General features: G+C 40.7%; 1 protein-coding gene across 13 annotated transcripts in view; it reads right to left on the reverse strand.

Annotated features, from left to right (window-relative positions):
- NRXN1 (neurexin 1) overlaps positions 1 to 27,463 on the reverse strand; it is a 1,118,405-nt gene that overhangs the window by 15,379 nt on the left and 1,075,563 nt on the right. For 8 of the 13 annotated variants that reach the window (XM_075925456.2, XM_075925455.2, XM_075925462.2 and 5 more), the window contains one exon: positions 4,685 to 4,772. In XM_075925456.2, the coding sequence (XP_075781571.1) occupies positions 4,685 to 4,772 (88 nt within the window). The remainder of the gene's footprint in view (positions 1 to 4,684; positions 4,773 to 27,463) is intronic. The other 5 variants (XM_075925467.2, XM_075925461.2, XM_025184153.3 and 2 more) reach the window with 1 other exon arrangement.

Genomic DNA, 27,463 nt, shown 5'->3' on the forward strand with positions numbered 1-27,463 from the left:
TTCCTAATTAAACTCTAAAGAAAGCAGTGGTCTACACCGGGCCTGGGGAAGGTAGAACAAAGCCTTTAATGTGCAAAGTGGAGATTTGCCAACCATCAGCTTCACAGCTCATCAGGTGGCATCAGTGGACTATTCTGAGCCCTCTCTTTTGGATAGATTTTTAGGAAACAACATTTTTCACAGTTTCTATACAAAACAAAATGATGACATGTTTTATGCTTTATTACTTCATCTATTGGATGAAGCAGACAGGGAAATTTTCAGAATATTTATTATTATTATTATTATTATTGTTATTATTATTATTATTATTATTTGGGGCAACGATTTGCAAAGAGGATAGGGGTGAGAATATATTGAAGAAAACAATATGTTGCCTTTTCTTGCTAAACATAATGTAAATAAACTATGCTCACTAAACTTTGCAGGTTGATACATTTGTTATGATTTTATCCAATTATGGCACATTTAGCAGTTTGTACACCACAGTGAAATCTGCAATTATTATGTTTGTGACTTTATGTTTCCAGACATGTTTATGGGACTGCAGTTTAGCACCTCCTAATCTGTGCTAAATTTTTTATATCCCATATGAAATTTGTTGCAAGTTGCATATTCACATTTATTATTTATAAGACAGGTGTACAGAAAGCAAAGCTGATTGCGATAGAGCAGGGCTAGCCAGAAGCCCCCAATTGCAACACATTTTCTCAGGAGATGAATTTCCAGTTCAAAAATAAATCTAGTTAATAATTTAGCCCAATCAATATATTTATAATAACTATCAGCTGTATCTAGAGCAGGCTGTCATCATTTCCTTTTCATTTATAGAAGTTGTTTTAATTCAATTTGCAGACCTTAGCATTAAAGGGATTTTGTGGTGTTTTTTTGTTTTTTGTTTTGTTTTTGCATGGATCCCTCCTAGTTCTAAAAAGACCATGTGGTTATAGTATTTATTCAATAAGCTTTTAAAAAAAGATGCATGCATGAGTGGGACTAAGAGTGTTGGCTTGAACTAGAGAAATTACCAGCAAGCATTATGTAAACATCCTCACACGGCTTGGTCAGTACATTTCAGCTGACCCGGGGCCCTCTCTTGTCACAGCATCCCAATTGTTCAGGCTCCTTGTCCTCTGGGGAGTTCCATTTATGTCACATTATCTCCCCTCCCCTGTTATGCTTATGTGGGTCCTTCCCTGGGTGAATGGATGTCAAAGAGACAGAGAAGAAATGTAATGGGATCGCAGCCCAAAAGCCTCTGAAAATGATGTCAGGAGATAAGAGCATATTGTTCTGAAACACTCCCCCTCTGCTGCACAAAAGCAGACAGCAGGAAAGATGAACAGAGCAGCAAGGAGCCTCTTTGTAGAGTTGCCAACTTTCTAACTGCACAAAAACAAACATCCGTGCTCTGCCCCTGTCCTTCCCCTTTCCAAGGCCACGCTCATGCCCCCCACCCCTTCTCAGAGACCTCTCCCGCACCCACTGCAGACCCCCACCCTCCCTCGCTCATCCCCCTCACTCACTTTCACGGCTCTGGGAGTGGGAGGGTATGGGTGCTCCAGCTGGGAGTGCAGGCTCCAGGGTGAGGCCAGAAATGAGAGTTTCAGCGTGTGGGAGGAATCTTCAGGCTGGGGCTGAGAGACTTGGGATGCAGGAGGGGACGCTGGACTCGGGCAAGTGTTTGGAGTGTACGAGGGGGTGCAGACTTTAGGGTGGGGCTGGGGATAAGTGATCTGTAACGCAGGAAGGTGCTCCAGGCTCTGAGATGGAGTTGGAGTGTGGAAGAGGATTCCCACCTGGGAAGAGAGTTGGGCTGTGGGTTTGGGCTTTGGCTGGGTGATGCTAATCTCAGGTGGCTCCCGCTTGGCAGCACAGCAGGATCCTAAGCAGAATCCTTGCCTGCCCTGGCTCCATGCTGCTCCCAGAAGCAGCCAGCATGTCTGGTTCCTAGGAGACACAGCCAGGTAGCTTTGCATGCTGTATCCTGCCTGTACCTGCAGGTGCCGCTCTCTCAGCTCTCATTGGTACCCTTTGGACTGAGCGTTCTGGTCAAAAACCGGACACTGGGCAACCCTACCGCTCTGTGAAGCAAGTTCAGTATCTACATTCACTTGAAGGGAGTGACCCCGGCATGCCAGTTCCAGAGAGTAGAAACCAATTTAAAAATATTGCCTTCCCCATGCTTGCAAAAATCACAAATCAGGGGCCAGTTTAAAATAATGTATTTTCTAATAAAATAATCTCCTTTGGTCTCCTCATCCACCAGGGCATTCAGACAATTGTGAGATATCACAAGATTCAAGAACTGCACTTCCCTCTCACAAGAGTTAAGCAGTTGCAGGAAACAGAAGTCTACAATATGGACCAAATTGTAATACTGCTACTCACACTGAGCATAGTTTGTTCCACAGATATTAGTCCTAGTGATATCAGGGAGGCAGCCCATAGAACAAGGTGCTATTCACGGTAGGTCAGGCCACGAGGTCCCAAAATATGAGAAGTACAGGATCTTTTGAAAAAGGATTTTTCCCGTGAAAGAACTGTGTCCAGATGGCGGTTTCACTTTCGAAAGACACTGTTTCGAAAGAACGTCCGGCTGCCATTATGCAAATGAAGCGTGGGAAATTCAAATCCTGATTTCATTTGCAATTTTGATCTGTATAATTTACATCCCTCTTTCGAAAGAGGAATGTAGTCTAGACATGTCCTGGGAGAGAGCAATGCTGGGGAAATACTGATGCTTTAGGGCTAAAGGACAGGACCAGGCCAACAGCTGGAGAAAGGAAGATGGGGAGATGGGCAACTCTTTGAGGAACTGCAGAGTGCAGAGGGGAACTCGTTTATGATTTGAATAATATTATCAAACATAAATCAGTCATGGGCATTTTGCAGAATAGGATTTCTAGCCTGGGCAGAAATATTTTAAAAGCACTGGCAACTGATATGCAACAAATGCAAAAGTAAAACTGTTCTTAAGCAAACAGAAATTAAATAGCATCATTTGATGATGACTGATCAGAAGCAATGGAAAAGCTAATGGACGTCAAGCTAACAGCAAGACTGTACACAAACATCGACATTTGTATTTACTTCTGGGCCAGAATTAGGATAGAAATGATAATTTGTCATAAAGCTTTATTTCACTCATGTCTCCCTTACCTTCATGAGCTAAATAAGTGTGCCAGGCAACAGAGCCAGTAAGGTTTGTGAGATCTGCAGCGTTATGCCTCCGGATTAAAATAATCTCAGAGACATGTCTGGTCTGTCAGCGAGTGATGGTAAAATTTCAGCTGCAGGGCTGAGGCACCATAACACACTTTCACTACTATTGCTTCCTTCAAGGGGGGAAGGCAAGAGTTTTAACTCTAGATGACAGAAGCAGAGTGGACACCCACGTTTTAATTTGCTAATGAGATAGCACTGCCTGATTGCACAGACCTAATTAGCATGAGTTTGGATCCACGAAAGAGAAGAATGTTATGTAGTATTGATCCATGATAGGCAAATGACAGAATTGCTAACCTCAAGAATTTGAAAGTAAGCGAATGTCAGAATAAATTGTGGACATTTATTTTCACTTTGAAGTACACAGTGCATGTGTGTCCCGTACATGATTTATAGCATCTTCACAAGTTAAATGGTGTTCTGAAAAGAGCAGGAATTTTCAAGCTGATGTGTTAGTCAGTTGGAAAATACTAGTACTATCGTCTTGGAATTTCATCTCTCTTGCCAGGGACTGGTGCTCTTTAACATAACTCAGAAATCTTTGAAAGGACAGGAAATGTGGTCTTACCTCCACTTTAAACCTTAGCAGACCACCTAGCATACACAAGTTCTTTAATGGCCTACTCTGGCAATCCATCTTCCTACTAGCTACCCAGGAAGGAAGTGTCTACAACAACCAATCACTAGGACAGGAACTAGGACTCATTCACCTTTACTAAAACTTCCCTTGAATGAAATAATGTAGCTCTATATAACTTCAATGGAAACTGCATATTCACCTCTGAGTCTAAATCAGGCCTCTCCTTTTTTATCAGACATAAAAATTCTCCTAGTTGTGAAGAAAAATAATAATTGTGATTCTCATCTGGTTGCTCTTATGCACTGAAGATGAAGTGCTCCTTGTGATTGCTCACCTTAATATACAGGCCATTATTCAAGTTTCCTCTACTTGTACTTAGACTTCATACAGTCATCACATACAAAATGTATCCACTTTACTTCAGATAACTAAACTAAGTTACTACAAGTACTGAGAGATTACCAAGGCATCTGAAGTGACTAATGAATTAAATGCAACTAATGCACAGTCCCAATTAGTAATAAGAGCTGTGACAAATACTGAACAGTCAAGTATCCATTCAGAATAGATGATAAAAGAACAACTCACACTCAACAAAATAGTTTGCTGAGCACTGGAAGGTACTGTTGAATCTGGTCTCAGATGCTTACCATATTGTTAAAGGTGTTCAGTTCAGGAGTGTCAACAACTTGCTTCCATCATCTAGCTTTGAAAATTGTCTCCTTGTCAACAGTGAGCATTGGCCATACATATAAATGAAGGTCACTTAGCCACTCTCTACCCATGTCTTACGCAAAGATTTGCCAATTCACATTCTCTTTGTGATTATAGCATGCAAATATGAAATAAAAGAAAGGAAGAAAAAAGTTGACTAACCTAACCCACCTGAGCTCGGCTCACAGGGATCAATGTCCTCGTCGTCACTGGGACATTCAGCTGAGGCCACCAGGATGTCATCTGTGGTCTGCAAAGAAAACAAAGTCAAGTAGATTCACTTAAACTGTGCCAGTATGTGCACAGATGATCATTAGCATATCTGTCATCACTCAGATTTATGCAAAATATAAATGGCTAAGCATTTCAGATGTAATATTTTATGATACAAAGACATTCTACATTTGTATTATAATGGGGCTCTGGTTTTCTATGCATTCACATAATTTTTCAAAGAAGACATGAAGATATGAAAAGCAGGAAATTAAAAATCTCATGAAAACTATTTTCGGCCATTTTGTTTTAACAAGAATGAAAACATAGAGGGAGAGCGTATGTGCATTTAGATATTATTCTCTTCTCTCTCTCTGTTTACTATGTAATCTATGAATATGTACAAAAAATAGAGACATAAATTCTAACCAAAACAGAGCATATTAAATTGCAGGAACCATCAAAGGTGCATCAATAGTATTTCTGCAACAATTATACTTGAACGTTCAAGAGTAGCTGCAGTACCATATTAGCTGCTACAGAATATTTATAATTGTTCAGGAAAATGTACGGAGCAGCATTTGTAGACAGTTTCATGAAAACATATGCTTAATGCATAGCCATGGTCAAAATAGCAAATAAAATGACAGAATGTACAAAGGATGAGTTAGAAATAACACCGATAATATTAACTGATAATAGAATCTTCATATAAAAGAGAATTATTGTATTGCATGGGTGCCAACCTGTGGCTCTGGAGCCACCTGTGACTCTTCTGAAGATAATATGCAGCTTCTTGCTCAGGCAATGACTCTGGGGCTGCAGCTACAGGTGCCAACTTTCCAGTACTCAACTCCTGGCTCCACCTCCTCCTCCAAGCATATTGCACCCTCTCTCGTTCCCTCCCCCACAGAGCCTCCTGAGTGCCATGAAACAGCTGACTGCAGTGGGCAGGAGGGCAGGGAAGGAAGAGGAGGCACTGATCTGTGTGGACTGCTGGTGGGCAAAAGATACTGGAGACAGGAGAGGAAGCACCTAATGGGACTGCTGACAAATTACTGTAGCTCTTTGACTATGTACATTGGTAAACTCTGGCTTCTTCTCAGGCTCAGGTTGGCCACACCTGCTATATTGACTTCTGATAAGTATATTTCAAAAAGGATTGAACAGAAACAGAATGTACTATGAATGTACAATTACTGTGTCCAGAATTTAGTTGCTTTAAAAAATTAATAGATATTCATGAACTCCATGAGGACATCCACAGTTACATTAGAAAGAGAAGAATTAAAGGATTATATATTTAAGTCAAACACTTAGGGTATTTCTATACTTCAGTTTAAAAGTTGCAGCTGACCTCTGCAAGCAGACTCAAGTTTACACAGATTGGGCTTGCAGGACTGTTAAATTGTAGTGTTTACCACTGGTTCTCAAACTGTGAGTATGTGCCTCAAAGTAGGTCATGACCCCCATTTTAATGGGGTCAGCAGGGCTGGTATTAGACTTTCTAGGGTCCACGGCCAAAGCCTAAGCCCTATCACCCAACGTCGAAACTGAAGGCTCAGGGGTAGAGGGCTAAATTTACAAACCTCCCACTTGGAGCTGAAGACCTTGGATGTTGCCTTTGGGCTGGGGCAGGCTCAGTGTTTGGTTCCCCAACCTGAGGTTGTATAATATTTTTTGTGGCCAGTAGGGGGTCACAGTGAATTGAAATTTGAAAACTCCTGCTTGGGCTCCAGCAGGACCCTAGGCTCTTGGCCTCTGTGAGGAGGGAGGCCAGAGCCCAAACAGCTACACTGCAATAAAACAGCGACTCAGCTTAAGCCCTTGCTGACCGAGTAGCTGGCATGGGTGAGCTGCAGTGTAGCTGTACCCTTGGCGATGTTTTTAAGAGAGAACTTTCTTTTATCTTCAACGTATTGTCCATTTCAAATTAACTGAGCCTCTCAATGAAACATTTGGAAATGGCCACTGTTAGGCCTGCCAATGAGGGAGGAGGGGTGAAGAGCAAAGAGGGGCACTTGTCCCAGAGTTTGGTGATTCCAAGGGTCCCAGAGCTCTGGCCACCATTGCTGCTGGAGTACATACCTGATTAAATTATCCTGATACCAGATTAGCTCGAATAATATATGAAGAATAGATATAAAAAGAAAATACTATGAGCCAAATACTAGTCCCTTTTTCTGGTAAACCTCCCATTTCTTTCAATGATAAAAGCAGTAGGATTTATAATACTGCTAAGGGATCTAGCTAAATAATATCAGGAAATATGAAAGGTGTACATCTATATTGCCTTTTTCTGATGATTTTTAATGCGGACAAAGAGAGTTCACATAAATTAGTTTTCCAAAATGAACTGCACTTGCTGTTACCACCTGTGATAAATATTACCAATTTAAAGGACAGCTACACGAAAGCTTTCATTAAACAAGGATTTAAAAATCGGAGACACCTTCCACTGCAGTTTCAGTGAGTGTCTAACAGGAAAACACAAAGATGGTGTTGTCATGATATGAAAGAAGGTTAGAATGTCTCTTGGGTGAGCTGTTCAATTCGCTTTATCAGTGATCTAGATGTATGATTTCCTTTTTTTTTGAATGGCAGGTATACACCTTGAAAGGCCAACCATGGTTTCTTTTCATTACAGTTTTGTTTTCTAGGTTCATTGCTATATTTTTAGGAGAATTCAATTTCAATGACTGCAGTGTTTACTTTGTGATGTCGGGCTATTTAAAAAGTTTGACATTTGTGACATTAAAAAAAAAGATGCTCAGAAAATTTTGTAATAATCAGACCTATATAAAAATGGGCAAAAATCACACATTGTAAAGGTTGGAAGTTGATGAATAACTCCACATTTAGGCCCTGACCCTTACTTAGGCTATGTCTAGATTACACTGATCTATCAGAAAGAGTTATGCAAATTGCACTCTGCAATTTGCATACCTTTTTCTGATAGTTTTTTCAGAAGAGGCTTTTCCAAAACTTGGCCCATCTACACTAGGCCAAATTTTAGAAAAAAAACCTCTCTCAGAAGAGCCCTTCTTCCTCATGGAAGGAGGAAGACAGGGCTTCCAAAAGAGCGCGTCTACACTTCCGCAAAAAAAAAAAAAAAGCAGAAGAGCAGACATGTTCCCTGGACACGGCAGAGTTTTTCCGGGATACCTCCAGTATCCCAGAAAAAACCAGTAGTAAAGACATAGACTTACTCACATCAATAGTCTCGCTGAAGTCTACATGGTTATCTACATGAATAAGGACTACTTACAACAATGAAGTATTTGGCTCTTAGTCATCACAGTGGAACTACACAATGTCACCCAGCTGCAATCTTGCTTGGGGATTGTTTCAAAGGAGGCTGCTGACCAGTCTTCCCAGCTCAAAGAATTACAGTTTATTTGTGGCAGTAGAGACAATAACAGACTTTACAGCAGAGGATAAATATCAAGAAGCCTCATGAGCTCTGGACATTAGGCTGCTGGCCATTGGATGATGACATGAGACTCTTTTCCGATAATACTTAACTAACACTAGACTGCAGAACACAACTGGGGATGAAGAATATGAAGTTGTTTATTTAGTGCACAGACGGCAGCAAACAGGAGAATTTGAGAGAAAGATTGTGGGAGAAAGAAAGGCTAAAATCAACATGGTTAGGAAAGGCTGTGCACCAGTGTCAATATTGCTCTGGTCTCCTCCCCCTGCTCCTGCATCCAGACAGAGAAACCAAGCATGATGCCTTACCCAGGTCCTGGTGTGGATACACAGAGAGGACAGCAGATTACACATTTCATTTTTTTCATGGAAGCAAATTTGATAGGGCTCTAGTTATAGATGATATGTCACTGAAGCTGGTGGAGGGGTTGCATAACAGGATGGATTCTATAATCCATCAGACAGGAATTTAGTGACTATAGACAAGAGGCCATGGTAGAACATACTTTCAGGCATAGGACTGAGGAATCAAACCTCTTCTAATTGTATGGTTTTCTTTTTCTCTAGTTCTTTGTTGTCAGATCGGTTCATACGATCATAGCATGTTTCCCCAGGAAAAGCACATTAAAATACTTATGTGTCAGTCTAATGAAAATTAGTTACAACTGGTTTTTAGACATAACAAGAAAAAAGTATAGCCCTTGTTTTAGACATAACAAGAAAAAAATAACCAAGATATAAAAACAACAGACTGAGAAAACCCACAGAAAGATACTTCAGTAATCTTAATTTGCTATTGAAAATATAGATTTTTCCCCCAAACAGTTCTTGTAATATTTACAGAAGAAATAATTGTTCAATGATTTGTATTTTTCAATTTATTTGTGGACACATTATAATTCTAAGAGGTAAACTAGTGAAAATTGATATATCAGAAAAGTGGGGTTTTTTTAAATGTGGAATAAAATAAGACAGAGCAATAGGAATGCTGGCAGAAATAACAGGGTATGAAAAACCAGGAAAGAGTTCATGTAGAAAAAAATCAAATTTCATTTTGGGAGTGGATTATAACTGAGCAGTGTTCTAGCCAAGACTGTGTAATTTAAACTTTATTTACTCTGTATGAAGCTGAACTCTATAACTTGCTGTTGAGACAGTTGTTAAAAGAAACTCAAATATGTCACATTAATCAATCCTATTCTTCAGCTTGTGTTTCTCTGGTGTTTATAACCTTATACACAATAAGACAGTCTGCTGAGAAAGACATAGTAGGGCTCTAACAGTAATATCAGCCCTAGATGACATCCCATTTGGAAAAGAGTCACTAACTTTGTATTTAACCTGGCCTAGGTCAAACAAGCACATCTCTATCAATTTAAACTAGTCTACCTGTATATGAAGTCTTTCCTCAGACTGAAGCAAAATGCAGGACAATGTAGCACTTTAAAGACTAACAAGATGGTTTATTAGATGATGAGCTTTCATGGGCCAGACCCACTTCCTCAGATCAAATAGTGGAAGAAAATAGTCACAACCATATATACCAAAAAAACATATATTAAAAAAAAATGGTATCCTTTGGTATATATGGTTGTGACTATTTTCTTCCACTATTTGATCTGAGGAAGTGGGTCTGGCCCACGAAAGCTCATCATGTAATAAACCATCTTGTTAGTCTCTAAAGTTTTGTCCTGCATTTTGCTTCAGCTACCCCAGACTAACACGGCTACATTTCTATCACTTTTCCTCAGACTCATGCTGTTGGGAAGTGATATTTCTAGACATGGATATTAACAAGTGTATATACAATATTCATGACTCTTACAATATTATTATCCTGTAAGGTGAAAATAAAGTAACTGAAAACAACAAGTACATTATTTTCAAACTTGGCTTTCAGCAAATAAACACAGCATTATGTTATACTCATTTCAGTAAACCTTATGTGACAGGCAAAAAGCTGAAGAGTAATCTGCTCTTATTACAATAATCAATGTTTTAAAATATAATAGGAAAACACTGATTTCACCACACAAAGCCAGTGGATTTGTAAAGATGTAAGGGCTATACCCAGGAGGAGATTGGGGATGGGTTCTCCTTCCCAAATCTCAGGATTGGCCCTTGGCAGGTTTGCTCCCCAGAGCAACAAGAGCAACCTCAGGCTGGATCCCATCTCTGTACTTATAACCAATTAGACTAGGTGACATTTACAAGTGTCCTCCTTCTCTAGCTTGTTCAAAATGCACAATGTGAATTTTTGCACAAAAGTGACTGTGTGCATGAAATCCCATGAACAAATGAAAATGCTGTTATTTTTATTGTTTTGCAAAATGATTTTTAAAAAAAATGCTTGATAGTTTCCTTTTTTACAAAATAATATCTGCAGAAATGCATGACTTTTATTTCAGCTCAGAATCTCAATTTAATTACTTTGAACAAAACCTCAGAACCATCTATCTTTCCTGGCAAAAGCAGAAAGAAAGAGCTTAGAAACTCCAAATGTTGGGCTAGTTACAGTTTGTTTATTTGGATGGATTGTCAGCAAGCACTGTATGCTGTAAGGGCTTGTATATACTACTGGCAAGTTACTTAACTGAAACTTTCTGGGTCAGGTATGCAAAAAATAAACGCCTCTCCCTGGCCCCCAGTGCAACCAGTTTCATTGGAGCAACTTGCTATACCCCTTGTGGAGGTGTTTATTTAAAGCTTACCCTTCCAGTTCTTATGATATTTTTGTTTTCACACATCAGGTTTTACAATGATTTCATTCTGCAATTCCAGATTCTGCTATCATGGATTATTTGGTCAGAAGTTGAATCTTTCCTTGGTATACTGCATAGGTTAAAATAAGTGACAATCAATGTGCAAAGTCTTAAAAGTTACTTCTGCTTTCTCTATACAATCATCTTCAGAATACTAGTGTTAGTTTGTTTTTTCTGCATCACTGAATACAATAAAAATAATGGTAATAATAAAATTTGATTGTGCTGTTGTTTAAAATTTATATTAAACTGAAAATAGACTATGTCTGAAAAAAATTAAACAGTCTCTTTTTAGAGCAAGATGCTTTGGCTCTAAGACTAAGAGCAATGTGCCCTGGTATTATGTTTGCATGTTCTGGCATTGTTATATTTTTAGACTTTTCTTTCACTGAAGCAGAGGTGCTGGCCTTCATTAATTCTGAACTCACACAAAACAGCAGAGACTGTCACAGACCTTTCTTTTAACCTATGGAGTAAATGCTTATTAAAGTCCAAAATTACAGCAGTGAAAGTAGAGCAATTTATTCTCCTGCATTACACATTAAAAGTCACAGATATTGCTGAATTTTGGAAACATGAAACTCATTCAGTTTGTATCCATCTTCTAAAACCTCTCTCATTGACAGGTTTTGTTAAATTTTATTTTAACACTTTTGACCTGATAAGTATAGTTTTTCTCATTTGGTTAAATCAGATATAAGAAAGAGAAAAAGAATAAATGAGGTGTTACATCTCAAAAGTATGACTGAAAATATGTCCAAATTTAGGACACAAAGAATTATAGAAAAGAATGAAACCATTTGTTTCCTTGGAGGTACATATAAAGTAGAGTGAGAATGTACTTACTTTGAACAATGCTTTCATCTATTTTATATTACTACATTAGTTCGAACTAGGGTGGTTAATGTAGTCATACGAACTTGCAAATGAAGCCCGGGATTTGAATTTCCCGGGCTTCATTGGCATGTTGCCAGGTGCCGCCATTTTTAAATGTCCGCTAGTGCGGATTCCGTGCCCGCAGTTACACGCGGCACGAACTAGATAGTTCAGATCTAGTTCCACGAGGCATACAGATAGTTCGGAATAGGAAGCCTAAACTGAACTATCTAGTTCATGCCACGTGTAGCCGCGGGCACGGAGTCCGCACTAGCGGACATTTAAAAATGGCAACGCCCGGCAACATGCAAATGAAGCCCGGGAAATTCAAATCCCGGGCTTCATTTGCAAGTTCGTATGACAACATTAACCACCCTGGTTCGAACTAGGGTGGTAGTGTAGACATACCCTTACTTACCTATTCTACACATGATGAGCATGCCTAACTATTTTGTTGTGCCACATCAGACTGTCTTCTGTTGAAGTCAATGATAGTTTTGCAGTTGGCTTCAAATGGAGCAGAGTGAGAGCTACCACACAAGATGCTGAGTTCTGCCTGCAATTCCCAAAGGCCTTATAATCTTCATGAGAACCAGGTTTGCTTAAGCAATTTAAAATTTCTCAGTACATAATAATAAATATCTATGAGATAAAGAAATCTGTTTCTGAGGATGAGCAGCTGGGGATGGAGTCTACCAGCCTAAATCGTATTGGCCTCTGGCCACATTAGCAACACATTTAATTATAGGTAGAAAGATGAAAAACCACAACAACATTTTGTGACTCTTTTGCAGCTATTTTTATAAATGTCATGATCAGAAAGAGTCACACACAATTGGGTAATAAAAGAAACACATTGTATTAGAGGAACAAATGGTTGGCATTTCATAAATAGTAGACAGAACTCCAGCATGTAATCTGTTAACAATATAGAATACTGAATACTACCTTATCCCCACTATGTAGGTTTGTGTATATTCAAGCATAATATATGTTATTGTTTACTTACAGTGGGGTGGAGAAGTACTAGTATAATAATCTTCCAAAGAGGGAAATATGGTGCTAACTAAGATGATGGATGAACCCCATTCTCTTAGGTCAGAATAACTAAGTTAGTCACAGGAAACTGAAAACTATACCATCCTTTGTACCATCTCCTCTAAATAGAGATTCACCCTAAGTGGAAACAGGCAGTATTACCATTTCCAATAATTCCTTCAATTTTACATCAGGGAAGGGAGGAACCATTTTAAATCCTTTTAGGGGCTGAAGTGATATTCTGAATCTTTCTATCTAATTGCTCTCCTAGCCACATCCTATCCCCCAAACACAGCACCACACCAACATCAAAAGGAAGTTGACTCTGACATGCCAATAACTCTTAGAAACATGAACTTGTACAATACTGAACAGCATCAACCCACCATTAAAAGTAAGCTTTCAATGAAACAGTTCCAGTGTGCTTTGGATCTGAAGTGTCTATAATGCAACTAATACAAATAACAAAATTAAGGGCTGGTGCAAGTATTCAGGAAAATATTTATCACTACCAATGGGCAGGAGAATACTCAGTGGAGCTTATTTCTGAATGTGTAAAACACCCATTAAAACTAATGAAAGTGAAACACACATACACTGAAAGGAGAATATGGCTAAATGACTTTCAATAAGAGGTAGAATCTTCATAATCCTCATTCAGTGGCCTGTCTAGTGCAGTGTTTTAATTCACACTTGTTTGGATTTATTAATTTAATTTCATCATGGCCTAAAAACAAACAAACAAAACCCGCTCTACTCTTTTTTTTTCTTTTTTTTTTAAACAAAATAATAGTATTAACTAGTCACAGGTGAAAAACTATTGAAAAGTCAGCATGGGAACAAATTCTGCCATTCTGTGTGCAGAAGCTGCTCTTATTGACTTTAGTTGGAGGTACATATGAACATTATTTGGCCCTCAAGATCCTATATACTGAGGACTGGTATACAGGTTTGATTTTTTTCTGAAAAAGACACATTCTGTCAGAATATAAAACAGGAGGAAATTAAAAACTATCACCCTTTGACTAATAAATATTTCTTTCAGTCAGCACCTTTGTGCAGCAATTTCAATGGACATTATAGATGGTACAGGTAGTAAACACTTTTATTGTAAGACACAGTTTACAGTGATTTATAAGTTTAACCAGACTGTAACTGTATAGGCTGACATTTTCCCTGCTGATATTGATTTTTTTAAATGATTTTAATGAAAATGGTTCAATCAGAAGATTTGAGGAAAATAAGTTGTTTTTTATAACTGTTTTATTGAGAAATTCTAGCACCTTCATGGTTTGGAACAAGGACATGAATTTTGGTAGACGGGTTTTATGTCACGTTGGTGTCAGGGATGAGCTTTTTCCCACCTGTATGAAAATCTACTAAAATTTGGCCAATCCGGAGTATCCTGAAATAGCTATCCTGTGTCTTCCACAGCATGCCCATTATTTCAGGCTTGCTATTCTGACGTCCCTGTAAACCTCATTCTATGAGGAGTAAGGGGCATTTCGAAATAGAACTTTATTTTGAAATTTGGGGCTGTGTATATAGCACCAAATAATGAAATAAGCTATTTCATAGCTCAAATTGCATCTCTTATTTTGAGTTATGTTGCCATGTAGACACATCCTGGGAAGCATCCTGCAACTCCCCAGAGTGCTTCATAGGTCTCCGAGTCCAAGGGAGTGCGTCCACATTAACAGAGCCTGCCTCGGACTACATTCAATTTTTCCCCATAGTGAGGACATGGGACTTCGAATTTGTAAAATTGGGTGCCCAGAAGTCAAGTTTAGTAAATTCGAAATAATCTTGTAGTGTAAACATGGACACAGAGGGTACGTCTAGACTACAACCTCTTCTTTCGAAAAAGTGAGCCGCTTTTTTGAAAGAGAGCACCCAGGCAGTCTGGATGCTCTCTTTCGAAAAAGCCTGTTTGCATTCAAGAACGTCTTTTTTCTAAAGAGCACTTTCGAAAAAAGGCATTCTTCCTCATGAAATGAGGAGTACCGCCGTTGAAAGAAAAGCCGCATTCTTTCGATTTAATTTTGAAAGAACATGGCTGTAGTCTAAACACAGGTGAAGTTTTTTTTAGAAAAAAAGGCTACTTTTTTCGAAAAAACCCTGCAGTCTAGACACAGCCAGAGAGACACCAGAATAACTGTCACAGTTTAATTGTGCTTTTCATGCAGATAAGCCTTTTCAGTTAAACCGGTCTTAATCTGAATCCTTGCTAAGAATGCATGCATTTGGGGACTGCTTGACAGTAGAAATAATCATAGCAGAGGTGAGGACCCGCTATTTGATGGACACTGGCTCAGATGTCACCAGTATTTCTGAATCATACTTCTGAAACTTAAAAGAGAGGTCTGATCTGACCACGCACAATAACTGATGTTGGACTGCCATACCAGTCATAGGGTGCCTTCAAGCCAATGTAGAGTACATTGAATAATCTCTGGGAAATGCATCTTTATCCTAAAGGACACAGTCTCAGAAAACACTTGCGGAGAACATGGCCTGAAGTTGAGCTGAACAAGTGTTTTCTCCTATGTGAAAAAGTCAAATTCGAAGAATAGAATCCAGGTACATAAGAAGAAGACCGGCATGCTGGCAAACTGGACAGTCCCCACGAATGCCAAGCAAGTGTGACAGGCATTAGATTTAATGAGCTGTTATAGATGATTCATCCCAAACTTTGTGCACATTGCTGCACTCCTATATGGACTAGTGGACCAACTAAATCCAAGGAAGAGAAAGGATCAATGCTGTGTGTGGAATGATGCCAGCCTGCCTGCTTTTGATGAACTAAGACAATGTTTCTCAAAGTATTCCATGGGCCTGCTTTGAGAAAGCCTCTAGTGGGTCCATGCTGCTCTGGGAAGTGATTTCTGTGGTTCCCTGTGGCTGGAAATGGCTAACCAGAGCCAATACAGAATGGGAAGTGACTGTCTAGGAAGGAGTACAGCAGAAAGGGAGCTAGGGGTTATAGTGGACAACAAGCTGAATATGAGTCCGTAGTGTGATGCTGTTGCAAAAAAAGCAAACATAATTCTGGGATGCATTAACAGGTGTGTTGTGAGCAAGACACGAGAAGTCATTCTTCCTCTCTACTCTGCACTGGTTAGGCCTCAGTTGGGGTACGTCTACACTAGCTCATTAGTTTGAGTTAGGTAGGGTAATGAGGACAAGCAGAGTTGCAAATGAAGCCCGGGATTTAAATATCCCGGGCTTCATTTGCATGTTCCTGGGCGCCACCATTTTTAAATCCTTCTTAGCCCGAACTCCGTGCCCATGGCTACACGCAGCATGGAGTAGTAGGTAGTTCGAATTAAAGATCCTAATTCGAACTACCATTACCCCTCATTCCACGAGGAGTGAGGTAGTTCGAATTAGGATTTTTAATTCGAACTACCTACTCCGTGCCGCATGTAGCCGCGGGCACAGAGTTTGGACTAAGGGGAATTTAAAAATAGTGGTGCCCGGGAACATGCAAATGAAGCCTGGGATATTTAAATCTCGGGCTTCATTTGCAACTCCGCTTGCCCTCATTACCCTACCTAGCTCAAACTAACGAGCTAGTGTAGACGTACCCTCAGAGTATTGTGTCCAGTTCTGAGCACCACATTTCAAGAAAGATGTGGAGAAACTGGAGAGGGTCCAGAGAAGACCAACAAGAATGATTAAATGTCTAGAGAACATGACCTATGAAGGAAGGCTGAAAGAACTGGGTTTGTTTAGTTTAGAAAAGAGAAGACTGAGGGTGGACATGATAGCTGTTTTCAGGTATCTAAAAGGGTGTCATAAGGAGGAGGGAGAAAACTTGATCATCTTGGCCTCTGAGGATAGAACAAGAAACAGTGGGCTTAAACTGCAGCAAGGAAGGTTTAGGTTGGACATTAGGAAAAAGTTCCTAAATGTCAGGGTAGTTAAACACTGGAATAAATTGCCCAGGGAGGTTGTGGAATCCTCATCTCTGGAGATATTTAAGAGTAGGTTAGATAAATGTCTATCAGGAATGGTCTAGATAGATTTGGTCCTGCCACGGGGGCGGGGGATTGGACTCGATGACCTCTCGAGGTCCCTTCCAGTCCTAGTATTCTCTGATTCTATTAATAGAAGCCTCAAGGCTCCATGGCTACAGACCCTGTAGGTAACAAAATGGTGCAGGCCCACAAGTGGTTTTCCCAAAGCAGGCCCACAGAACACTGAGAGAAACACTGAATTAAGGCCCTGGCTAATGTCCCAGCCTGTGCTTGCATATCCCAATGTTAGGCTGTCATTTACAGTGGCAACCAAAGGAAGTCTGGACAGCCTGTGTGTGGTCCGGGAGCTGAAAGTGCACAGACAACAAACCTTTGGATATTACTCTACTGCAATTGCTCCACAGGACCACTTTATCATCCAGGGAGCTGGCAAAGCACCCCATTAATATGTCATGCCCCTTTGCTCTGTCAGCAAATCCTCTGCTCTTCCCATTCCACTGGAGCAAAGCAGGAGCTGGGACCCAGAATCTGCCCCAGAAAGCACCATATAAAACCTAACTAACAGTATTATGAGGCATGCTCAATAAAACTGAAATGTATTCAATACAGAGTCTCAGCACTTTGATTCAATGAGCTCCTAATAAGCAGGGATACAAAATAGGTCACAGTGTGCAGTATATTTTTTTTAAAGAATAAATAACTCTGAAATGTTATTTTGATTGATTTTTACAGCATGCTTACACTGTAGCATCTAAGCTCTTGTAAGGAGAGAGGGGAAAAATACACACAAATTATATGATGTTGCCTCATGGAGAATTTCTTCTTCTGCTCAGACCAATCTGCAAAGTTTAATTACATGGAAGGATCAGTGTAGTGTTGGATTATATGACAAATGGGCATTATGACAGCAAACGATTTCACCTAATGTTGCACTATGCTTTTCAACTTTTGAATTTTAATTAGCAAAACACAACAATACAAAAATCACACCAACCCTCTAACCATTACATTATATTTCCCACTTGGGAAGGCATTTTGTTTCATGCTACAGAAAACTGCAGGTGTGAACACAAGGGAGACAGACCTTGGAAATTCTTACTTTGTTGCTATAGCAATAGTTCGTGAGAATGTGAGTAGCAATTTAGCTCTTCCGCATACAGCTGAGTTCATATATGTTGGATCCAATTATTGGGTGCACGATCTCTGTGGTTTACTGTGCCTTAATAGATTTGTAAATCACTTAAATTACAGTGACAGGCTTCAGATTACTGGGGATTGAAAAAATACTCAATTTTGTTTGTTGTGTTACTTAACGCTATTCTATAAAACTGCTCAGATCTATGCTTTCATTTGGATACTTACCAATTTTTGTCTCTGCATGAAGATATGCAAGTATTTTCTAAAACAAGGGTGCGCAATAATTTTTTGCTAGGGCTCACTTCAGAAATTTTTGAAGTGGCCTCAGACTGCACTGGAAGGGGCAGGGCCTCAGATGGAAGGGGAAAGGCAAAGATACTTCCCTGCTTCCCCACCCACATTGGTCTGGTGGTGGTGGAGCAGATGAAGTCTTTGCTTCCTCCAGTGGTTCCCCCTTAGGCACCCATGCCCCTGGTGGTGGGAGGAGACTTTGCGTGCTCCCCCTTCTGCTACCAGGCCAATCAGGACTTGGGGGAGTGGGAGCACGTAAAGTCTCCTCGCAGCCCTGTCAGGAGTGCATGGCACGGGCAGGGCGAATGAAACTTCACACGTTCCCCCGCTCCCAAGCCAGTCAGGGCTTCCAGGCAGGGGAGCTTGCGAAGTCTCCTCCCACTCTGCCAGAAGTGCATGGCGCTTCTAAGCACTGTATGCTCCTGGCAGGGTTGGGGCAAGGAAGAGAGGAAACTATGTGCACTTCCTCCCCGCCCCCAGGCTCTGATTGACCTGCGGGCAGGGGAGCGGCAGGGCATCCAGGGGCCAGATCAACCCACTTGGTGGGACAGATCTGGCCCGTGGAGGCCCTTTTGCTCACCCCTTTCTAGAAGCAATCCATTATTTTTTTCTGTATTATTCCAAACACTAACTTACACAAATAGAGGTTTCACCTCTAAAATCCGGGATTCTCTGGTCCAGCAATATCTATGGTCCAGAGAGCTCTGGCTGGCCAGGTTTAGGGGCTGGTCTGGTCTTGGGGAACGCAGTCCCAGTGGTAGCAGGGCCGGTGTGGTGTAGAACAGCCCCTACTGGGGATGGCAGCAAGGAGCACAGGACTATCCTGGAGCACATCCCCGGCGACAGCAAGGCTGGCACAGTGGGTAGCACAGCCCTGCTCAGCTGGAGGCAGCGGGGCTAGTGGGAGCTGGCAGCACAGTCCCGGCTGGGCTGGCATAGTGGCCAGAGGCAGCAGGGCTGGTTCCTGGGAGCACAGCCTGGACTGAAGCCCAGGACTACAGTCTAGGCTAGTGATGAGAGCAGAGCCCCAGCTGGAGTCAGTGTGCTTCATCTGTGTAGCCCCGGCCTGGGCAGGAGGCAGTAGACCTGAGGCGGGGAGCCTTGCCCTCCCCTGGTCTGGAAAGCTCTGTAGTTTGGGACTGCTCAGGTCCCGAGGGTGCCAAATCTGGGAGGTCCCACCTGAATTATATTCATTTAAAAGAGCACATACATTTTGAAGGTAAAATAAGAAAAACCTGGCACACAAATAGTTTTTCAACTATTCATTCCACAGGGGGGAGGTCTGCAAATTCAAAGTTTCAGCATTTTCAAAGGTCAAAGGAGCAGAAACTGTGAAAGTGTCTGAATTCACTATGAATGTTGTCTTAGGGCTTCCTTGGACCTTTAAGAGGCCAATGCATCTGTGATTGGTTGGCTGAACCCCATTTATGCCCTAAGGAAAAGAAGCCTGAGTCAGTCAACCAGGAAGAGGGAAGAGAGAGCAAATGTGGAACTCTCCTTGCCTGAGAAAGGGCTCTAGAGCAAGAGAAAGTCCAGGTGCCTCTATGGCCATTCTTGTGTACATGAGGCAGGGAGCTGTGAAAAGCCCAAGAGAGATGTGAGATTTTTAGTAAGGCCAGGGTATCTATGTCAGAAATACAATTAAGTTCACTTTATGGAAAATAAATAACACTTTACAAAGCCTGTGATATAAAGTGGGCACCAGTGGGCCTAAAACAAAACACAGAGCTGAACAGACCTGAACTCTGGGAAGCTCAGGTCCAGGTTCATTCATGAATCAATTTATGAAATATTAATGCAACACATAATGGAAGGATTACAATACAAACCATAGGAAAAGGTATAGAAAATGATGACTAGGACATAAGAGCCATCTTTTTAAATGTGTGCGCTCAGGTGACCAGCTTACATACACACTGACCAAACCCCTAAGTTTTGCATACTCTATAAGAAGAGTAAGGGTGCTAGAATATGACCATAGAGGGAAGCAGAAGTTACTCACAAAAATTAGCCCCAAACAGTCTCCTTAATATACTGTTTCTTTTAATCCAAGAATTAGTTTTATTCATTGATTTTGTAATTTCAAAACTGCTTCACCAGCAAACCTGAGTCCTGTGACTACACAGTGTTTAGTTACAGTAGCTAAGGGTTTTGCTGCAAATGATTCATCATGGCACAAACTGTCCTAGATAAAATGAGGCCACAGGGGATCCTGCCAGCCAAGATGATTACCAAGATGACAAAACTTCTCAGCATAGCTTTATTAGCTACAGATCTTGGCAATTCTTCAACATCCACACATTTACAGTGGGCTTGCAATAAAAATGCTGTAACTTCCTGCCTTGTAGCTTTCAAACTTTCTTCTGCAGCTATGTTCAAATGAATGGAGTGTATACAAAATAGTTAACCATGCGAATTATCACCCAGGTTTTTTGATATTATGCCAATGAGTGCTCCAGATAAATGGCTAAATATATATACAATAGGGCTCTCTAATGATGGCAGCCATTTTTCATTCTTTCAGAACATGATGAATAGGGTTGCCAGATGGTTTAACCAAAAATACCCCCACCCCCAAAAAAAACACAGGGAAAATAATTCTGTTGAGAAAAAAAAGGGGGAGACCAAAGTTGTTAAGCAAAAAAAAAATCACCATGGCTTTTTTGCTGGCAGCTATTTTGTTTTTCTGTTCCAGCAACAAAACAAGCCCCTGCGGAACCAGGTAAGCAGGGGGTGGGAAGGCGTCCGGGGAGGGTCTGGCGGGACATCCGGGGGGGTGGGCGGTGAGGTCGGGGGCTGGGCCTGAATGCTGAGTGTGTCGTAGGGTTGTCAGGTGTCCGGTATTTTCGCCTCCTGGAAGGGAAAAAAAATCAGAAAATACCAGACATTTAAGTGTCTGGTATTTTCTGAATTTTTTTACCAGACAGGAGGCAAAAATACCAGACTGTCCGGGTCAATACGGGACACCTGGCAACCCTAATTGGTGAAATCAAATTAATTAGCACTTTTAGAGTAACTGGAGTCAAAGTTCTATGCCAATCAAAGTAAATCAATGTTTGGAACAGACTGTCCCACAGCGCTCTCACAAAGGGGGTCATTTTCTAGTTTATCTGTAGTGTTCAGTGCCTAGAGTTTCTCCATAGAGATTTCCTGCCAAATCAAGCCCACTGGCTTTAATTTGTGTCTATGTATAACAAGAGCACGGCATTGTTAACAGCGAGCAGTTCTGATCAGGGGTTGACATCAGAACTGAAATTTGTTTTCCTCTCTCTGTTAAGGAGGCAGGCATCTGTTGTGTCCTTAAGAAAACAGCTGTGCTCTTACTGAGGGCCAAAATTTGGACCTCAGCACACAGCACATAGAACCATTGATGAGGCACATGGGCTTTAGTAGAGGAGGAAAAGAAGTCTTTGGATCTCAGAAAATGTCACTCTTCTCGCTTTCCAGGGCAGCAAGCAGAAACCATGTCCAATTATCTAAATATGATTCCTATGGCAGCTGAAACAGAAAAGGAACTGTATTTGGTTGCTATTAGTTCCCTAGGTTAATATCCTAATTCTAGAAGGTGATAAAACACTGCATGTGTGGGCAGGGCTGAATTAACTCTTCTAGGGGCCCAAGGCTACTAGATTTTGTGGGGCCAAAAATTAGGGTATCAGTGTGTAGTGAGGGGGCTGTGGGTTATGTCAAGAGAGTGGGTGGAGGGGTGAGGGCTCTGACTGGGGTGTGTGGGCTCCGGGGTGAGATTGGGGATGATGTGCACGGGACTGCAGTCTGCAGTCAAGGTATTTGGAGCATGGGAGGAGGATCAGGGCAGGAGGTTGGGTGGGTTGTGGGGTCTGGACAGGATTTTGGGTATGGGAGGAGGTTCAGGGTTTGCATGTGGGATCTGGGATGGAGTTAGGAATTTATGAGTGTGGGAAGCTGCTGAGGTGGGGGATTGGGTTGCAGGTACTTTCCTGTGGTAGCTCCTGTTTGGTGTGTGTGTGGCAGAAACAGGTGGCTCAGCGTGGCCCATGCTCACGTGCATGGCTCCACCTCCCGCAGCTCTCATTGGCTGGGAATCATGGCCAGTGGAGCTCTGGGGGGTGAGCCTGCAAGTGAGGGCAGTTCTGGGACAGAGCTTCCTGATGTGATGCTTGTCTTGGTAATGTAGCTCTGCAGGGTTGAAGGAAAAGAGGAATTGCAGCATGCAGAGCTGCTCCCCTCCCTCTCAATCACCAGTACCAGAGAGAACTGGAATGCAGCACATAGGAGCTTTAGTGGCTCAGCCTATGGTCCTTCATAGCACAGGGCCCAGGCCTGAAGCCCTTAAAGTCCCTTTTAAATCCAGCCCTGTGTGTGGCCATGGTATAAGAATCAGAATGGAATCACTGTGTCTCAGACTGTGGCTATTACTATCCTTCAGGGCCATAGTAGCTCAGTGGTCATTGCACATTATTGCTATAGGGAAGAACTGTCACTGTTATAGTACAACAACTGTGCCTATTATTCCACCCAACATGTCCCGCAAACAACCAATGCACTGAGAAGCAATGATCACTAGAGTTCTGCAGTCCACAGGAGATGCAGAATCACGTTATCCTGTTCCACTCTGAAACTGCACCAGTTCTGCTGGTTCAAGGCCATGGCTTTGATGAAGGAACGGGATTTGGCCCAAAGAATCTCCTGATCTGATCCTCTGTGGTGCCACAATATTCTCACTTAACTCCTGTTCTCTCTACCAGTTGCAGCACAGCCTGGGTTTTAACACTATTGCTCTTAACAGTTTGCCAACATATCTCCCTACCCTTCCTCTTCTTCACATACACAAAACCCCAAAGTGTTCAAAGTCCGAGCTATTTAAAGCAATCACATAGAAATCATGAAACCCTTGACTCCAGCAAAAGCAATGACAAATGTATAGTGTATTGATTAGCCAGCTGCAATTGCTGCATTCAGATGGTGTTCATTTCTCATAAATCAGAGAATGAAAGACTTTCACATAGGGCAAGGCATTTTTCTCATAGGGCAAGGCTATAGAATGTTGGTACATTTCAGTAGGAAAATGACAGCCACAATGGTTTCAGCTATATGCCCATAACATCTTACAACTGCTTAGTCTTTCTAATTTAAGCAGGTAAAAGGAAGGTAAAAGGGAGATTTGTTTCCTTTAAAGTCCTCTTCACTTGATTAGCTAGTGTATGTTGCCTTTATAAAGCCCATGAAAATTAGCTAAAATAAAAGATGGGCAGTAAAAACAATGAATACACAAGTTTTATAAATATTTAAATGGAAATGAATTAATAATTTGCTTCTAAGAGTCAGTAATGGGGATTCTGACCTGTGGCTCACATCAGCATATTGAATAGAACCTGCGGCACCACTCTACCACACCTAATAACATTATTTTTTTCCCGTGAAACAGCATTTCTTCAGCTTTACGCCATATAGTGCATACTTTGTAGATTAGGTGTTTCTAGTGACTCTATTCTGGAAGTTAAATCTATCATAAGATTATGTTAATAGTTAAACCTCAGCCGTATATACCAATTTGTACTTCAGAAAGGCTGTTATAGTCTGCCTCAGTTTAACACTACCAAAAGACTGAGTGTTTGGCTTTTCTTACCTAAATAGAAATTCTAAAGCAAATGCAACCACTGCATCTTTCTATAAATCAAAAGTTCTGAAAATGATAGAGTGAAGCTTCAAAGACATTATAATTTACAAATACTAGTTTGAAGAAGGCAGATTTCTTAGAAAAGCACTTTCAATTACACCAAGCACTTGCAAAACATTCTTCATACATTGATACAAGAACATACATGTATTAAATCTCGTTGCTAAATGGTCTTCTAAGAGTTCTTTCAGCTTGCTTTGAAGGATCACAAATTATTCACAACAGAGCACAATTTCTGTTTCTTCTCCATGCCCCATGATTACATCCTACAATTTTTATACAGCATTCTTGTTTTTGCATTTGATATGAAGCCCCATAAATCACATCATTTCACAGAGAAACTGAAACTAGTTTCATTTGCAACAGAACACTTCCTCCTTTGAACATCTGCAGCACTTTATAAAATATGTATAGACAGGAGACCTAAAAATACACACAAGGCAGGCGAAGTATTAAAACAGATAATTATTTAGCAGACTGAGCCGCAAGCTTACACACCATGGGGTTCTTATTAGGCATAGTTGCCTAGAAATCATACTTATTTTCTGACATATGGTTATAAATATTTTCATTTAAAATGAATAATTTAGCCCATTGAACAGATAGATTATAAGGAATATATTCCTTGCTCTTTCAAGGTCTCTCAGCAAAAGCTCTTGAGTTCCAAGAACAGGAGGCAGGATACATGTAAACAAATCAATGTACTTCCATGTATTTGTTTGTTTGTTTGTTTGTTTGAAAACAACATTTAATTATTCTCTCATGGTATGACACACACCGTGTATTTTGGTTCTAGTGTCAGTATGACACTGAAATACAAAGATATTGTTCCAACTCTGGCTCTTCCTTTTGTGACTTCATATGATACCAAAATTTTTTACTCAAGGAAATCCACTGGGCTTTGCCAGCTGAATACTAATGAACCATAATATTCTTCCACAATGAAAATAGAAAGGCAGACTTTTTTTCTATCTAATTAAGCCAGCAATGAAAAAAAAATCAACCGTGGTTTGAAATGTATGAATTCTCTACAAAAGTTTTTTAGTAGATACCAGGACAAGGAATATAGATATCTAAAGATACTTTTGGTGTCCATCCCTCTCAAAGTTATGTTCTGACAGAACCCTTAATTTGTTTTGCAGATGCTAGGATGATATTTTGTGTATTACACAATGGCCAAACACTGCTCATCGTATTCATGTTTAGAGTCACACTGGTTCAATGGGTGTGAATGACAAGGAAGATGTGGCCCTGTAGCACCATTATCATGGTGATGAGATATTATTACCAGATAACAGCAATGTTCCATCTCGTTCAGCACAATACCTGCCATTTGGTAACACTACTAGCAGGGGATCCAAACCAGAACACGGTTGACCTTAGGGGAAGTTCAGATGGCGATTAGGGATGTGAACAACTAGTCGACTAATCGACTATTCGATAAGCAAATGCTATAAGACAGAGGCAGCAAGGCGGTGGGAGGAAAAGGATGGGGGGCTTTAAAGTGGCAGAGCCACCTGGAGCCCGGGGACAGACCCTGAGCTCCACATGGCGCTACTTTTTTGAAATGCCATGTGCAGTCTGGCCTGGGATGCACGTGGCAATTCAAAGTGGCTACGCCGTGTGGAACCTGGGGTCAGCTGGGGAGCCCAGGCTCTATGCAGCATTGCCGCTTAACAACACTGCAGAGAGCACAGGGCCTGTGCTTTTATCTTTGAAGTGTAGCAACAGCTCTTATCAACTAATCAATGCATCAACTATGTGATTAGCCCATTAATCTAAATTTAACATCCCTAGTGGCGATTCAAACATCACAGCTTAAGCTCATCTCCAAAAGGCAAATCTGAAATGGAACACTGCAATTCAACTTTGGGGCAGTTTGTCTGTGGATCCAAATTCTGTAGCTTGCTTCTACATTGTTACATTAGCTTTCTGGACTGAAGGAACTAAAATGTAATGCTATTTAGAAGCTCAGCTGGCATTCCCATGAAATGGCATCAAGTATTAGTCCAAGAAGTATACATGGAAAAGACTTCCCGACTGATTAGTGGAAAACAGTTAGATGACTAATGCTGATGTGGCATATGTTCTTCTGTCTCTCATAGCATTCATATTTTGCAGTCACTATAGGGTCAACATTATCTGCCTTGTTTGATAGACTGATAACTATGCAATATCCAAAGCTAGGTTAGGTTTTCCAAAGAAGGTTACTCTGCATTAATCAGAAGTGAGAAATTAAAAATAAAAATATTGCTGAGCAAATTATCTTAAAATTCAGCCTCATACAAGATCTGGATGCTTATGCAACTAACTAACAAGTGTATCTTATTCATAGCGGCTGACAGGACTGTCATGGTGTATGTCATTATATTCAAAGACCTATATAAGAAGGTATTTAGTGGTATCAACTCTCCTCAGATTCATAATGCCTGAATGCCTCTGATATCAATAGCGCTTGCATTATTCCCCTGAAAACAAAAGACAAGGGGAATTGAATGCTATCAAGGACTTCTACTTGATGAGTGAAACAATCTTAATTGAAATTTAATGTACACTGCACCTGGTTAAGCACTGAGCAGAGCCAAGAAAAATGCTTGTGGAACAAATCAGAATAAAAAAGTTCAAAAGCTAATTAAATATGGTAAAAATGTAGATGGTTTAAATAATAACCTGTCAGAGCCCAAGCCAGGTGTATTCTTCAACACATCACTGCTTGGCATCACAAATAAACATTTGAACTCCCAGTGTTGTTTTCTGCTAACCCAGACACTAATTAAAAAAAATTCAGTTACCAAAAATGTAATCTTACCTGAAGCACAGGGTCATGACTAAATATTCAATTCCTTTCTCTCACACAGAAGGCTATAAAATAAGGATAGTTTCTTAATAAATCCCTGCATTAAGTGTTATAATAAATATATATTCACCATTGCACAGGTGCTTTCACCTAATTGATTATTTGTGATTTAGAAATATGCTAAGGGACTAGTCCAAGTCATTGGGAATACTTCCATTAACTCCACTGGACTTTAGATCAAGTGCTCAGAGGCATATCTGCCTTGCTTTCCTTATGCAAGAAGTCTTGCTGACTTCAATGGGAATAGTTGTATCAGGAAGGCAAAGAGGATTAGTTCCTAGAAAGGAGGTCTTCAGTTCACAATAGGCAAGGGTTTCAATCACACATCTCTGACTAACATGGCTTGAGGAAAACTTACACATATATTAGAAGTACTAGCCTAAGCCTGAAGTAGAAGAACATTTATGGGGGGCCTCTGGGTAGGATTTTGTGTAACCGTCCTCCTCTGTTGCACATCCATGCAAGGCCTGTTCTTATCCTTGGCAAGCAGAAATAATACAAGGCCTGATTCAAACCTAACTGAAGTCAATTGAAAGACTCCCTGCTCTTTACCACTGCAAAATCACAATGAAGTTTTGAATTGGGATTTCAAACAGTCCTAAGTGATTGTACAGGTCATGTATAGAAAAGCTAAGGGTGCAAATCAGAGTTAGACTTATCACCAAGTAAACACTGCCCAGGAGATTCCTGGGA

This window comes from Pelodiscus sinensis, chromosome 3, assembly GCF_052426305.1.
Source record: "Pelodiscus sinensis isolate ZL-2025 chromosome 3, ASM5242630v1, whole genome shotgun sequence".
Classification (NCBI taxonomy): Eukaryota; Metazoa; Chordata; order Testudines; family Trionychidae; genus Pelodiscus; species Pelodiscus sinensis.